The 14,098-nt window shown below is 37.3% G+C and overlaps 1 protein-coding gene and 1 long non-coding RNA gene across 17 annotated transcripts in view; one reads left to right on the top strand and one right to left on the bottom strand.

The window, feature by feature from the left end:
• The window catches only part of LOC144304581 (uncharacterized), a 52,895-nt gene extending 44,194 nt beyond the window's left edge, over positions 1-8,701 (bottom strand). The window contains exons 1-2 of the long non-coding RNA XR_013371517.1: positions 8,600-8,701; positions 8,347-8,452 (exon numbers count right to left, since the gene is read on the bottom strand). This is a non-coding gene — a long non-coding RNA (uncharacterized LOC144304581). The remainder of the gene's footprint in view (positions 1-8,346; positions 8,453-8,599) is intronic.
• PKP4 (plakophilin 4) overlaps positions 1-14,098 on the top strand; it is a 233,909-nt gene that overhangs the window by 59,007 nt on the left and 160,804 nt on the right. For 14 of the 16 annotated variants that reach the window (XR_013371512.1, XM_077883080.1, XM_077883078.1 and 11 more), the window contains one exon: positions 13,124-13,260. Coding sequence is in view for 13 of the 16 variants with exons in the window: in XM_077883080.1 (XP_077739206.1) it covers positions 13,129-13,260 (132 nt within the window). In the remaining 3 variants the exon portion in view is untranslated. Of the gene's footprint in view, positions 1-13,122; positions 13,261-13,380; positions 13,478-14,098 lie in introns of those variants that run through there. The other 2 variants (XM_077883086.1, XM_077883085.1) reach the window with 1 other exon arrangement.

The raw sequence follows: 14,098 nt of genomic DNA, 5'->3' as shown, positions 1-14,098 counted from the left end.
CTCTGCACACAGCACATTGGGCTGTTTTCTACCTCTCTGTCTCTACAGTAACTGTCATCTTCCCCGATGATCCTCCTACTGGTGGACCTTTTATGCATCTTTACTGTTGGAGTCATTTCGTTCATCACACTGTTTTTATTCCTTTCCTGCTAGACTGTGAGCTCCTTCAGCATCTTGATGGTTCTGAAATCTAACACTACCTAGCATGTAAATGTTACTTCAATGGGAACACAATATGCTGCCACTCTTTCCCTCTATTTTTTTTTTAAGAATGTATTTATTTATTTGTGAAAGACACACAGAGAGAGGCAGAGACCTAGAGGGAGAAGCAGGCTCCTTGCAAGGAGATTGATGTGGGACTCGATCCCTGGACCCAGGATCATGCCCTGAGCTGAAGACAGATGCTCAACCACTGAGCCACCCAAGCGTCCCACCCCTGAGCTACCCAGGCAACCCTCTTTCCCTCTGTTTAATTCTTTCACTGAACAAACTGTTGAACACGTACTATGTTTCAGGCGCTGAGAATACAGTGTTGATCCAGATGAAAATAGCCCCTGCTCTCACTGAACTTAGAGTGCATGGTTGAGGGATATAGAACACTGATTCAGAACAGTGGTTCACTGATGCGCCATCTGTAATCAACAAAATTCTAGAAACTTTGTAATGGTTGGTATTTTTTCCTATGCTTTCTTCAGAAAGATGTTTGGAGATGTTAAGTGTGAAAATGTGTTTGTCTTCTTGGAAACAAACTACGGCATTAAACATACAGAATCTAAACTGAATAAATGAGACTAAAAGATAATTATCAGTTTTCTAACTTCAAGTTGCTGAAGACAGGGACAGAAAGAAAGGATTGTTTATAAGTATAATTATTAATCTCCTGTACTTTATTTTGGATGCCTAAAATTTTCCCTTTTACACTAAAGAGCTGCTTACAAAGTTGGAAATCATTAGATGCATCATTGCTTAAATCAGCATTATTAAAAGTGACTTTAAACATGTATAAAATCAGTATTTTTTGAGACTCTCATTCAAAACTATCAGCTTTTCTTTCTCATCTGGGCTTTCAGTGAGAAATCTTATAGATTAACATCTGTCCCAAACTGGACACCTTAAGCAAATTGTTATAACCTAGATGGAGAGGTGATCTCTACAACCAAAGTACCAGTATACATTCTGTTTCCATGTAAGTATTCATGAGGCAAGCATTAAAAATATAATTAAAAGTCACACCTGGCCTGGAGTGGGCCAGGTTCTTTTTCTGGAAAATCATTTATTCCTTCATTTAGAAACTAAGTTTTCCAAGAAACTGGTACCCAACTTACAGCCAAAACACAATTTTGTGGTTAATTTTGTTGGCAGGAATCTTTATTAAAAAGACTTAAATTTTTTCTTTCTCATTTTCTTAAGAGTACTTAATGAATGTTTTTCTTTTAATAAACTGACATTACTGGAAAAGCTGGGGAGAGCCCAATTTTAATTGTAAAGGTTGGAGCAATACCTCTTTTTAGCTACATTTGCCCATTAATAATGATTATTGTGGAAGTTCTCAAAGTATTAATAGGTGACCCTTAAAAAGCGTAGGGGTCAAACAAATATGCGATACTAAGATGAGATTAAACAGGTTCATTTACTTTAAGATTTCTCAAAGTTTTTAAATGGCTCTATACTATTGCTTAAACTTGAAGGTATGTATAGTAGGGATCTTATTCATAGGAAGATTCTGATTCAGTAGGTCTCAGGGCCTAAAATTCTGCATTTCTTACAAGCTCTAATGGGCTGCCATTAGGCAGTGTAACTGGTCCACAGATCACCTGTTAGAACACAAGGTTTTTAGGGATCTTCAAGAGGAAGCAGGCTCTGTAGTATTTCCCACATGTATAATCATAGGAACCTTGTTTTTGACATACTAGAAATTATCTAGGCAGCATACTTTTGAGAATTTTACATTTTAAATGGAATCTTTCAAATTACAAATGAATGTATAATTTAAATAGAAGTCTAATGCAGAACTTCTAAGAAATCTAATACAGAACTAGATTATTATCAGCTAGACAGCTTAGTATAATCCCAAGACACTGAAAAGTCATTTAGCTAGTCCATGTAAAAAGAAAAATCAATATAATGAACTAAAAACACAACCACTGCATAAGATAGCAGATTGTTACTAGGTTGTATACTTTTTATTTTTAATAGACCTTATAAATATTATTAAATGCCCAAGTCCTTAATTAAACAATTTTACATTATTTTTATTGCCTCTAGTAATTCACTTATAAATTACCATATTTCTGAATTCTCATATGTACTGTTAGTGATTTCATTAGTTTCTAATCTTTGTTAATGCTAGCATTTGATATGAAAAACTAATGATAAAAACAAATCTTTTATTTAAACAGCTTGAGATTTGATATGGCTTAAATATTCTTAATTGCAAATGATGTGAAACAATAGTCTAGGGAGGTTTTTGAGAAATCTATTGGACCTAAAGCAAAGTTTTAAATGTAAATAAAAGCTTAATAAAATTAATTAATACATTATAGGTGGGCTTTTCCCCACATGGGTCCTGCTGCACCTGGAATAGTGTCCCCATTTATTCATGCCTTTCGAAACCCTACTTTGAACACCTGCCTTCCATGTTCGAGCTCTTACTGCCTTCTTGATCTCAAGCTGCATTTTATTGTAATTGCTTTTTCATTTGTCTTCCCTTTTATGCTGTAAATTGGATTGGAGTTCAGGGTCTTACTCATCATTAAACTCGTCAATAACATCTAGCTTATAGTGTAGTACATAATAAATGGAAGATCAGTAATACTTTAAATTATATCTTATAATTCGGCATGAAAATTTTAATTTTTTAATCTTATGATTCTTAAAAATAATGTAAGTTAAATATTTTCCCCTGCCCTCATTAATGGCTGTATTAGTTTCACTTGCTCATCATGTAATAACAAGTCATCTTAAATCTCTGTGGCTTAGACAATGGTTTTTTTAAATTTCTCACAAGTCTTGGTTGGCAGGGAGGTTCTGCTGATCTTGCCTGGGCTCACTCATGCAGTAAGCTGGAGACTTGGTCAGGGCAAGGCTTTCCAAGATGACCTGGGTTACATGTTCTCAGGTATTGGCCATAAGGGCTGGGAGTGCTGAGCCTCTGTCTCCATGGCATCTCTTAATCCTGAGCTCTTTCACAGCATAGTGATTTCAAGATTCCAGAAGAAGCTGCAAGGTCTTTTAAACCTCAAAGGTTGCACAAGATCTACATTGGCCACATTTTGTGAGTCCCAGGAGGCCAGCCCCACATTCAAGTGTTGAGCAGTGGTTCTTCCTCTTCCTTAGGGGAGCAGCAAAGGCACACTCACCTGCTATGTGTTTCTTCTCACTAGGTTAAATAAGAACATCAGTACAATTTGATTTTCTTCAGCTTCTCACCCCTCTCATGTTGATATCATGGGGAGTTTATTTAGACTTTAATCTTCATTTGTCTGAATTACTTGCTTAGCACTGTTTGTTGTGTTCTAATCCTTCTATTATATATGTTATTTGGTTGCAGAACTTCTTTTAAAGATTGTTGAAGCCAAACTTTCCCTAGTACCAGTACTATTACTAGTAGATAAACATAACCTTGGACTAGTCTCAAGTCTCCAAATGTCTTTTACCTTTTTCATCTTTTTTTCTTATTTTTTAAATTTTTGAATTATTTTGATCATTCTTATGCAATACCTTTTTTCTAAAGTAATCCTTCCACCCACTTGGGACTCAACTCACAACCCCAAGATTAAGAGTCACATGCTCAATAGACTGAGCCAGTCAGGCACCCCTCTTATGAAATACTCTTTAAAAAAAAAAAAATTATTTATTTATTTTAGAGAGAGAGAATGCACCTGTTTGCACCTGCTTGCACCTGCTCATGCTTTAGGGGAAGAGGGAGAGGGAGAGAGAAACTCAAGTGGACTCTATTCAGGTCTTGATCTTACAACCTGAACTGAAACCAAGAGTCCTACGCCTAACTGAGCCACCCAGGCACCCCAGAAATATTCTTTATAGAAAAAAAATTGTTCTGCTATTTATTTCATTGATTGAGATTTTTTATTTATGTCATAACTTTTTTATTTCAAGGTCTCTGGCTGTTTCTCCTTCATGCACACAGCTTTCAATTTAAAAACAGCATTGTTCAGGGGCACCTGGGTGGCTCTGTCAGTTAAGTGTCCAGCTCTTGATTTCAACTCAGGTCATTATCTGAGGATTGTGAGATCGAGCCCAATTGTGGAGCCTGCTTAAGATTCTCTCTTCTTGGGACACCTGGGTGACTCAGCTGTTGAGCGTCTGCCTTCACCCCAGGGCATAATCCTGGTCCAGGGATTGAGTCCCACATCAGGCTTCTTGCATGGAGCCTGCTTCTCCCTCTGCGTGTGTCTCTGCCTCTCTCTCTCTCTCTCTCTCTCTCTCTCTCTCTCTGTGTCTCTCATGAATGAATAAATAAAATCTTTAGAAAAAAAAAAAAAAAGATTCTCTCTCCCTTTCCCACTGCACCCCACCCCCGCAATAAATAAATAAGTAAAGCTTCGTCTAATGTTATTTCTACATACTCCACTTTTCTTGCTTAGAGAATCAGTCCCTTTCAGACATCAGTAGTTGACCAGGGCCCTACTCTTTCTGGATCGACTTCTTTGCCTGTAGCAACTGTTTGAACATGTACAGGACAAGGGCAGACCAGCCAGCTGCACTAGCTCTACTCTTGATCATCTGATCTTGACCCTGACTGAAGAACCTAGAATCTGGTATCTGAGTAGCCTGAGCCTGCATCCTGCCCCCCGCCCCGTGTGCTCCAAAGCAGGCCCTCTTCTGTTTGGTACTATGGGGGTTTTTTTGTTGTTTTTTTGTTTTTTGTTTTTTTGGTGCTATGCTATGGTTTTTTACCATAGGTTTACAGTCTTATTTTTCTGACTTCACACTAAAGCCATTTTCTAAATTTCTAGACTGATTTTCTTATCTTGAAAAATGCCTTTTCTGTAATTTTGTGGTGTTTTGAGTTGGAAAAGAGAAGAAATGTGTGCTCATCATGCCTTTTGATCCAGTCATCACACCTCAGCTTTATTCTTTTTTAAGGATTTTATTTATTTATTTATGAGAGACACAGAGAGGCAGAGACATAGGCAGAGGGAGGAACAGAGGGAGAAGCAGGCTCCCCACAGGGAGCATGATGCAAGACTTGATCCCTGGACCCTGGGATCAAGACCTGAGCCAAAGGCAGACACTCAACCACTGAGCCACTCAGGCATCCCTCTTTTTATTAACTCTTAACATTCCAGGCTTCTCCTTTTTCCTCATCTGTGTGTTGTAACCAATCCCAGATCCTACAAGGTGAGCCTGTAGAACTTTCCAAAAAGAGATTTCCATTTCTCCTTCTTTGCTGTTTGTAACAAATAAGATACTTTTGGGATTTATTAACAGTTTTTCAGTGTTTCCCTATGTTACAGGAACCATGTCCACACTTTGCACACTCCAAGGAGCATCATTCATATAGAATACAATGTGAACTGCTGCCTATAGGTATGAACAGAGTTGACCCTGATGTTACATATTAACTGTGGGTTTTGTTCTCAGAAACTATTAGTGAATGGTAAATGGGGTTGCAGATATTTTATTTTGTGATGTAAGCCCCTTTTTTATTGAAATAAATACCTTCAAGACACTTATGAGTTATAAAATTTAGTGTAGGTTTTTTTAGTGTAGTTTTATAACCAGAAGTAAACCATAGTATTTAAGCTGTTATACACTATTGCATTCTATTTATAAATACTCAAGTTTTTCTATTTATAGATCACATCTAATAATAATTTATCGGGGATCCCTGGGTGGTTCAGCTGCTTAGCACCTGCCTTTGGTCCAGGGCATGATCCTGGAGTCCCGGGGTCGAGTCCCACATTGGGCTCCCTGCATGGAGCCTGCTTCTCCCTCTGCCTGTGTCTCTGCCTCTCTCTCTCGCTCTGTGTCTCTCATGAATAAATAAATAAAATCTTAAAAAAAAAGAATTTATCATGTTCTGCATTTATATTTTTCCTTTTTCATGAGAAAAACTATAGAAGAGTGCAAAAAATGCATATACAGCTAAAAAACATTAAAAACCAAAAATATCCATTGATAATTACCCATACCAGTCCAGCACTCCAAAAGTTCTTAGTGTCCCCTCTGAAATCTCCCCACAGAGGAGATTCTACTCCTTGTAGAAGTAACCACTCCTCTGACACTCCTCTGACTTTTTTTTTTAATGACTATTAAATGACTTTAATAGTCATTTCCCTGGTGCCTACAAATGCATCCTTAATAAAGTTTTATCTTGCCTATTTTTTAAACTTTACTGACCTGGAATTCTACTGTTTGTATTCTTTTGTGACTTCCTTTATTCAACAATATTCTTGTGAGAGTCATTCTTGTTGTATAGTGCTGTTGTTTACTTGTGTTGTTATGGATGAAACACGATGTGTGACTGCACAATTTATTTACCCATTTTACTGTTAATTGTCATATAGCTTGTTTGTGTTTCAGAGCTTCCACAGAGTGCTGCCATGACCTTATTTCTGTGACTCTCCAGATGTTTGTGTGCGGGAATGTCTCTAATCGGGACTGGAATTACTGGCCTATAGAATATATTTATCAGGAGCTTAACTAGGTATAGGTAGATGTCAAAATGTATTCCCAAGTGATGGCTCCTTTACATACCGATCAGCAGCCTATGATATTTACCAGTGTTCTATATCTTCACCAAAATTTGATATTGAAAAATGTTTTGTCATTCTGAGGTTTGTTTCATTGATATCTCATTGTAGTATGGATTTGCATTTTTCTAGTTACTAGTTGTCTAGTTTTGGCCATCTAGATATCCTCACCTCTGAAAAGCCTATTTACACCTTTTGTATTTTTTTTTATATCAGGTTATCTTGCACTGATCTTTTGGTTGTAAAAATAAATCCAGAAGCCAAAACACTTAACTGCTATATATAGTTTATTCTCTAGAATTACTATGCTGTTTGGCATATATATCTCTTCTAAACAAATTCTTGCCAAGAAGTTTAAATTTTTTGGATGAACTGTCTGATTAGAAGTTTAGTATGTAACTATCTGTAAGCTTCCTAAAGAGTTGCAGATTTTAGAAATGCTTCTTACTTCTAGGATATTTTAAAACTCTAACTGTGAAAAGTTCATCTAGTACTCCTTTTAGAATTCTAGAATAGATTCCATATGGTCCTGAAGGTGTTTAACTTCTGAAGCATATTCCTGATTTCCCAGTACCTCATTCTTCTATAGTTCCAGTTTTGTTATAAGTAAAGCAAAGAAACTTGTCTTTGTTACATAGGATGCTCAGTGATTTTTTTTCTGTTTATTGTTAGAGTATTTTGTTCATCTAATGCTTATTCAAAAATATTTATTATCCTATATTATTAATATCTTAGTTTAAATCAAATTTGAATATTTGTGCATTTTGAAATGGTTGTCCTTTGTCATCCATAGCATTTTCTGAGTGTTGAAAATGAAGTCATGAGATATGTTATAGTTCAAAACACTAATGCAAAAGAGAGAAAAAAAATATGTGGATTCCAGTTTATATCACTGGATAAAATGAAACAAAGTATATTTAGTATACTTTGGCCAAAAAATCGTCAGTAAGGACAATAGAAATGAGTAAATAGAGGAAAATACAGTATGTAGTTGATCTTGTATCCCAGAGAGATTTATCACAGAGATAATTTTGTGGATTGGTATCATCTGTGGTAAAAGTGATTATAGATACTGAGTCATAGGTTTTGTGCATGTACATTACATGCATAGCTGTTTGTTGCATCCATACCCTGCATTTATTACATCCACAGCCTCAAGATTCAGTATTCACTCTTGAATGTATATGGCCTGCAACCTTGGGCAGGACAATTTCCCGTTATTCAGTGATAGTTCACTCTAAGATTGAGATACACACACATACACAATTATACTACAGTTGCACATAAAAACGTCTTTGTCTTCAATAAAGATTATAGTGAAAGTACATAGTCTGCCTTCCAAAAAGTATTTTTACAAGGCACAAAAGAATGCAGTTCAACAGAATGATAAAAATAGACCTGGGCAAAGAGGAAATTTAGTATAAGTAAAGCCTGGGATGAAATGAGAAGATACTTGTAAGAGTTGGTCATATATTCATCTCAGCTTTGTATAGCCAAACAGAGAAACAGCGCTAAGATTTCTGCTGTCCATGATGCCTTCAGGAAAAGCACAGCTTCCTAAGCTCCAGGTGCCTTTTTACAGATAGCGGTGATATGATAGACAGCATTATGAAAACTGAAGAACACTCACATCAATTCAGAATGTAGAAATTGTCTTATCTTAGTGTCTGCCTCAGACGCTTGAATGTTTGCTTCAAAAGGAAAGACCTTCCTGAACTTGCTTTCACTGTTCCAACCTTTAATTTTAATTAAAAAGAATACAACCATTAGCCAAATTTGATTAAAAGTATAAAGACAGTAATAATAAAAGCAAATACGAGTTTGTTACAAAACTGTTAGTTTTTGATCTATAGCTCTTTGGATCAGAACCTAAAATGTCTAACCTTGTTTGTTAATAGCAGTCCAGTAGAAGTTTATAGACATCTGCTTGTCTGCATAGTCCTTCTCTTCTTGAGGTCAAACTTACTCTTCTTGTTCCATTAACCGCCCTTCCTGTGCCCCACCCCCCATCCCACCTCCCATTAAGGTCTGAGCTCATAAGGAGTAGGAGGTGTCATTCATTTTGTCCCCATTCCTGTAACTGATAGAAATAACTGAATCCCTTCACCATCCTGCTCATCCCCTCCTGAAGGGATACATTTGTATCTGTTCCTGTATGTGTACATCTGTAACTGGATGTGGACATGTCCCAAGGAGCCTGAAGATGAGGTGTACACTCACACGTCCCTCTCTCCTATCATCTTAAGTACCGATAACAATACAGTATAAAATCACCTTGACTTAGGGGCAGCTTTGTCTCCTGCATGGTTCACTCATTCTGCTCTTAACCTGAAGTGCCTAAATCTTTTCCCCAGTGTGCTGCTAAGCTAACCTCAATATAAGACCCCACATTTATTCCTGTTGTTTTTATCTCATAGAGGCAGCTCATCACAGCAGTATAGCAATGTTTTTTATATTTTAATTTATTATATGAATTCAATATTCATTGTCATTGAAGAATTTGAGCATGCCTTTGTATTCTTTACATTATAGCTAAAGTTTTTGGTTAAGATTGGGTCAAGATCAGAGTTCTCTGGCATTACATTGGAAACCTTTATAGAATGATCTGTTTCCTTCAGCTATTTACAGACTGTGAGAGTCAGCAGTTGCCCTGTACCAGACCCATTTCTCCGCTGATTATAATATCATGGGGACTTCTACTATACACGCCTCACTGGAGTCTAGACACACTGCATTTCCATGGTTACGCTGCCAAAGACAGAAATTAGAACAGCTTAACGTGACTTTTCTTTGGTGTGCCCCTTTCTGGTTCTCACAGATCATCTCTTGGATAAAATCCTTATAAGAATCTCACCTAAGATCTATGTCTAGCTCTCTAGTTTCTGATGTGAAGAGAGTCTACTTTCTTCTTTTCAAAAACAGCAGTGGCATTTTCCTGCTTCCAGTTTCCTGGCACCTCTATCATTCCCTGTGATTCTCCAGAGAGCCCCCCAAATGGTTCAGTTTTCTAAGGTCCGTGGAATGTTATTGTCCAGATCAGGCAAGCTGAGGTCATTGAAGGAAGCATAAGGCCTTATTTCTCATGGTCCCTTTGCTATATAAGCACTCATTGTTTTTTGGTGTTTTAATTTGTTTTTTTCCTTTGCTAATGGGAAATAGCAAAATCCTGTGACTCTAGTTTTAGCTTGATTCCTATGACTCCTTAAATTGTTATGAGGACTACAAGAAAGTGGCTAGAAGACCTTACTAAGTTTAGAACTTGTCAGTACTGTGACATCCCTCCTCTGCCCATTGTTGGTTATGTTATTTGAGGGCTGTTCCAAGAAATGAGGGGCTGCGAAGTGTCTCACCCTCAGGCATGCATGGGCACCGTGGTCATTCTTCAGCCCAGCAGTGTTAGCAATTGTCTGCAATGCCTTTCAGTCTTTGAGGAATCAGAGAATAAAAAACATCATCCCTGCCTATGAAAATCTCTCCTGCCAGGTACTAGTTTCTTTTACAAATTCCTAAGTGCTTCACAGCCTCTACCTGTCAACTTTGGTGGTGTTATACCATCGCTTGCATCTTGCTGTACATGGCCCTGATCTGATTGATATTTTGCTGCCTCAGCTAGATGATGAGGCACTAACGGTCAGTGACTCTGCTTTATGCCCACACCTCTTATCCCCCTGCACATTATGCGGGCAGAGTGGTATTCGGAAAATGGTCATCTGATATTGATCCTGGACAGTAGGAATCATCAAAATAACATTGTGAAATTAAAGTGTGGTATACCTACAGTGATGTAATAGAATTACAATAATACAATTATATATTTCAGTAAAGCTCCTCCTATTTATATAAAGAATTAATAATTACTTCCCCAGTGATATTTGTATTTTCTCCTTTTCTCAAATTCTTTTTGTTCACTGAATTTATGTTTCTCTTTTCCTTACACATTGGTATTTCATGATATTATACTCTTGACATTTAAAATTTTTGATTCTTGGCATTATTTGTTTCACTGTTGCGTAGTAACATTTTTGTTCTTTGCCACCATCTGCTTATTTTAAGGTGTGTAGTTTTACAGTGGCATAGAATACTTTCATATCTTTACTTGCCTTAAATATTAATCTAGGATTTTTATGTGAGGCATTTTTTTTCTTCACAGACTTCATCTCGTTTCTAGTGAGCACCCAATAAATTAAAAAATGGGACATTTTATTCGGTTGATGATATTTTAAGTATATTTTATATCTCAGTAAGCTTACCACATAATACTGAAAAATAAAGATTCCCATAAAATCCTTCCATTTTGTTGTAGAAAGTATTAGTAAGCCCTTTTTTAAGGGGGAAAGTAGGACTCAACAAAGTGGTAACTTGTTTTGGGGCACTTAGGTTTTGATCCTAGACCCACTTATCTAAGACTAAATGAAGTTCCTCTTCTACTCATACCTTCTCCTTGCAGGTGAGCTCCATCTAAGCTTGGGTACCATAAAAATGAAAAATAGAGAATTCATGTGCTAGAATAGGTATATGGGCTCTTAATGAAGCTGGCATTAGGGAAAATGTACAAATTCATCATGTTCACTGCCCATTTTGGACTATTAATATGCAAGAATATAGCAACTACTGTTAGAAGCCTGGAACCTAAACCCTCCTTCACTAATGTGAAAGTCAGAAGAGTGAGGATGATAGATGGAGAGAGGTCCGGTGGTATACATATCTTCCCCTGTCTTACAGATGGTGATTTTAGAAATAGCAAGCTGATACTGAAATTTAGGAGAATGGGGGGAAAATCCTCAGATCATACTATGGAATTGAACATTGTAGAAGTTGATTTTAAAAAATCAAAATATAACTATAGAGTAATAGGAGAAAACTATGAAGAACATCAAGAATAGTATTTATGATCTGATATATCCATATGTGAGTATACAGAGTAACACATTGAACAAATAAGGTCTCATAAGCATCATAGCACGTGGTGAGATTAGCTTGATGACTGCAGTGAGACAGGGAGAAGTTGGTCAGTCCTTCATTTGTATATTCATTTATTCAGCAAACATGGATTGAATACCTATTACATATGCCAGGCACTAGGCTAGTCTCATAGATGATAGACTGCTCTCAAGGAAACAAACTGCTGTGTAAACTAGTTATTAAAATATTTACAAAAAAAAAAATATTTACAACATCTTAGGTAGGAATCTTTTCCCAATCTTCCAAATTTATGAAAAGTCCATATCAGGTCACTGGTCTAGCAGACACACCATTCTCGGTGTGTTATCTTAGGAGAGGCGCTCTATTACTTGCTTAGGACTCATTCGTCTTTCACAAGTTGCAGGCCTGAAAAATAGACCCTCTTTTTAAACACCATCTCCATAGCCATTGTCATTTTTGGGTAATCAGATTCTTCTAAGGAAACCACGTTAGCTATAATACTCCATCAAAGATATCCTTATTCTGGTTATTAATGCCTTCCGTTTCTTTTAAATACAGGAGACTTTTGTTTATTTTCAAGCCCAAGTTTTAAACCTTTTTTTCCCTGTTGCATAAGCCTCTTCTGTAACTGGTAAAGCCTTTGTGTATTTGTAAACGTCCTCTTGTATGTGTACTTTACAAACTGGCCCCTGTTGCAGTCTAGAGGATTTATTATTATTTGTTTCATGATATGATCATATTTACTTACTGTTTTTTTTTTAAGATTTTATTTATTTATTCTTGGGAGACACACAGAGAGGCAGAGACACAGGCAGAGGGAGAAGCAGGCTCCAAGCAGGTTCCCCACAAGGAGCCTGATGTGGGACTCTATTCCAGGACCCCGGGATCACGCCCTGAGCCAAAGGCAGACACTCAACTGCTGAGCCACCCAGGCATCCCTACTTACTTTTTTCGATTTAAAAAATCAGCAAATCAACAAGCTTCTAATGGCTTTCTTGTCCTTGGTACATTTTTAACTAAGAGCCTTCCCCCACAACACTTTTATGTCATTTTTTTGCTATGATGTTGTTCATACATTTTCTTAGTATGTATTTTATTATTACTATTACTATTATTATCATTTCAGTGTTTAATCATACTAGCTGTATGTTTGGTCTTAGATGTTATATTTTAAAAATCAGATAGCTAGGATACCTGGGTGGCTCAGTAGTTGAGAGTCTCCCTTTGGCTCAGCGCATGATCCTGGGGTCAGGGATCGAGTCTCACATCAGGCTCCTTGTGGGGAACCTGCTTCTCCCTCTGCCTGTGTCTCTCCTGAAGAAATAAATAAAATCCTTAAAAAAAAAAAAAAAATCAGATTGCTGTGAGGAGTTGTGTGTGTAGAAGTGTAGTATTTCCTAGGAGCCATCTGCAGATCCTGTCCCTGTCTGTTCCTGCATAGGAGCCCAGGAGCAGGTGTTAACTCTTTGCCTGCTTGTTTGCAGGAGGAATGCCCGCTCCCGAGCAGGCCTCACTGGTGGAGGAGGGGCAACCGCAGACCTGCCAGGAAGCTGCCTCCACTGGCCCAGGCATGGAACCCGAGACCACAGCCACCACTATTCTAGCTTCCGTGAAGGAGCAGGTACCTCCTCTTAGTGGAATGTGCAATCAATTATTTCTTCAATGCCTTTAAAAATTAATCTTTGGTTGTGTTTTAAATTTGTCTAACGTCCTTGATGCCTTCACGTTTTTTAATTATAAGGTGTTTACATCCCTGAGTACATTGGGATGACTGGCACGTAGAGCCGCTCCAGGTGCCAGTCAGAATCGGAACATGCAGGATACTTGTGCGTCTGCAAGTAAGGACAATATCGATGGTGATTGGTGTCTCTGTCTCTCCCACATTGCAGAGTGTGTGCATGCACGCAAGCCTTGTAAAGCATATTTTACACTGCTGACTTCTCTATCAGGACTCTGGCAACTTGAGGCCTGTAGTATCTTAGAGATGTTGAACATTTTAACATTGTAACATAGGTATTCTGTAGGGTTGTCTCTGTGATTTTTGGATAAAGGCTGTATTTGTTGTGTTTGTCTGAATCAAAATATATTCATTTTGTGAGCTAGTGTTCTAAAACTTGTCAAACTGTGCCAGTTTGCTTCAATGTCATGTTTATGTTGACTTTTCTTAAGGTACTTAATACCTTGTATCCTTCACATACAAGTAGCCTTCTAAATTAGATCTTATCAGTTGTGCTGAGAGAAATTGGAATGCCTGAATTTAATTTCTTTAGACTTAAAAGCTTAATAAGGTGAATGTAAGTTTAAAGCTCCAGGGATAGTTTTCTTTTCTGCCCCCTCCCTCAAAAACAAAACCAAACAAATGAAGAGGTGTTCTATGAGAGTTTTTCTGTTGGAAATAAGTTAATAATACATTTTTTTTGACCTTATGATTAAACCACTGGTTCTTTTTTTCTCAAGAA

The sequence above is a fragment of the Canis aureus genome, chromosome 34 (genome assembly GCF_053574225.1).
Source record: "Canis aureus isolate CA01 chromosome 34, VMU_Caureus_v.1.0, whole genome shotgun sequence".
Classification (NCBI taxonomy): Eukaryota; Metazoa; Chordata; class Mammalia; order Carnivora; family Canidae; genus Canis; species Canis aureus.
Note: the sequence above shows the minus strand (reverse complement) of the source record. Positions and strands in the feature narration are given on the sequence as shown.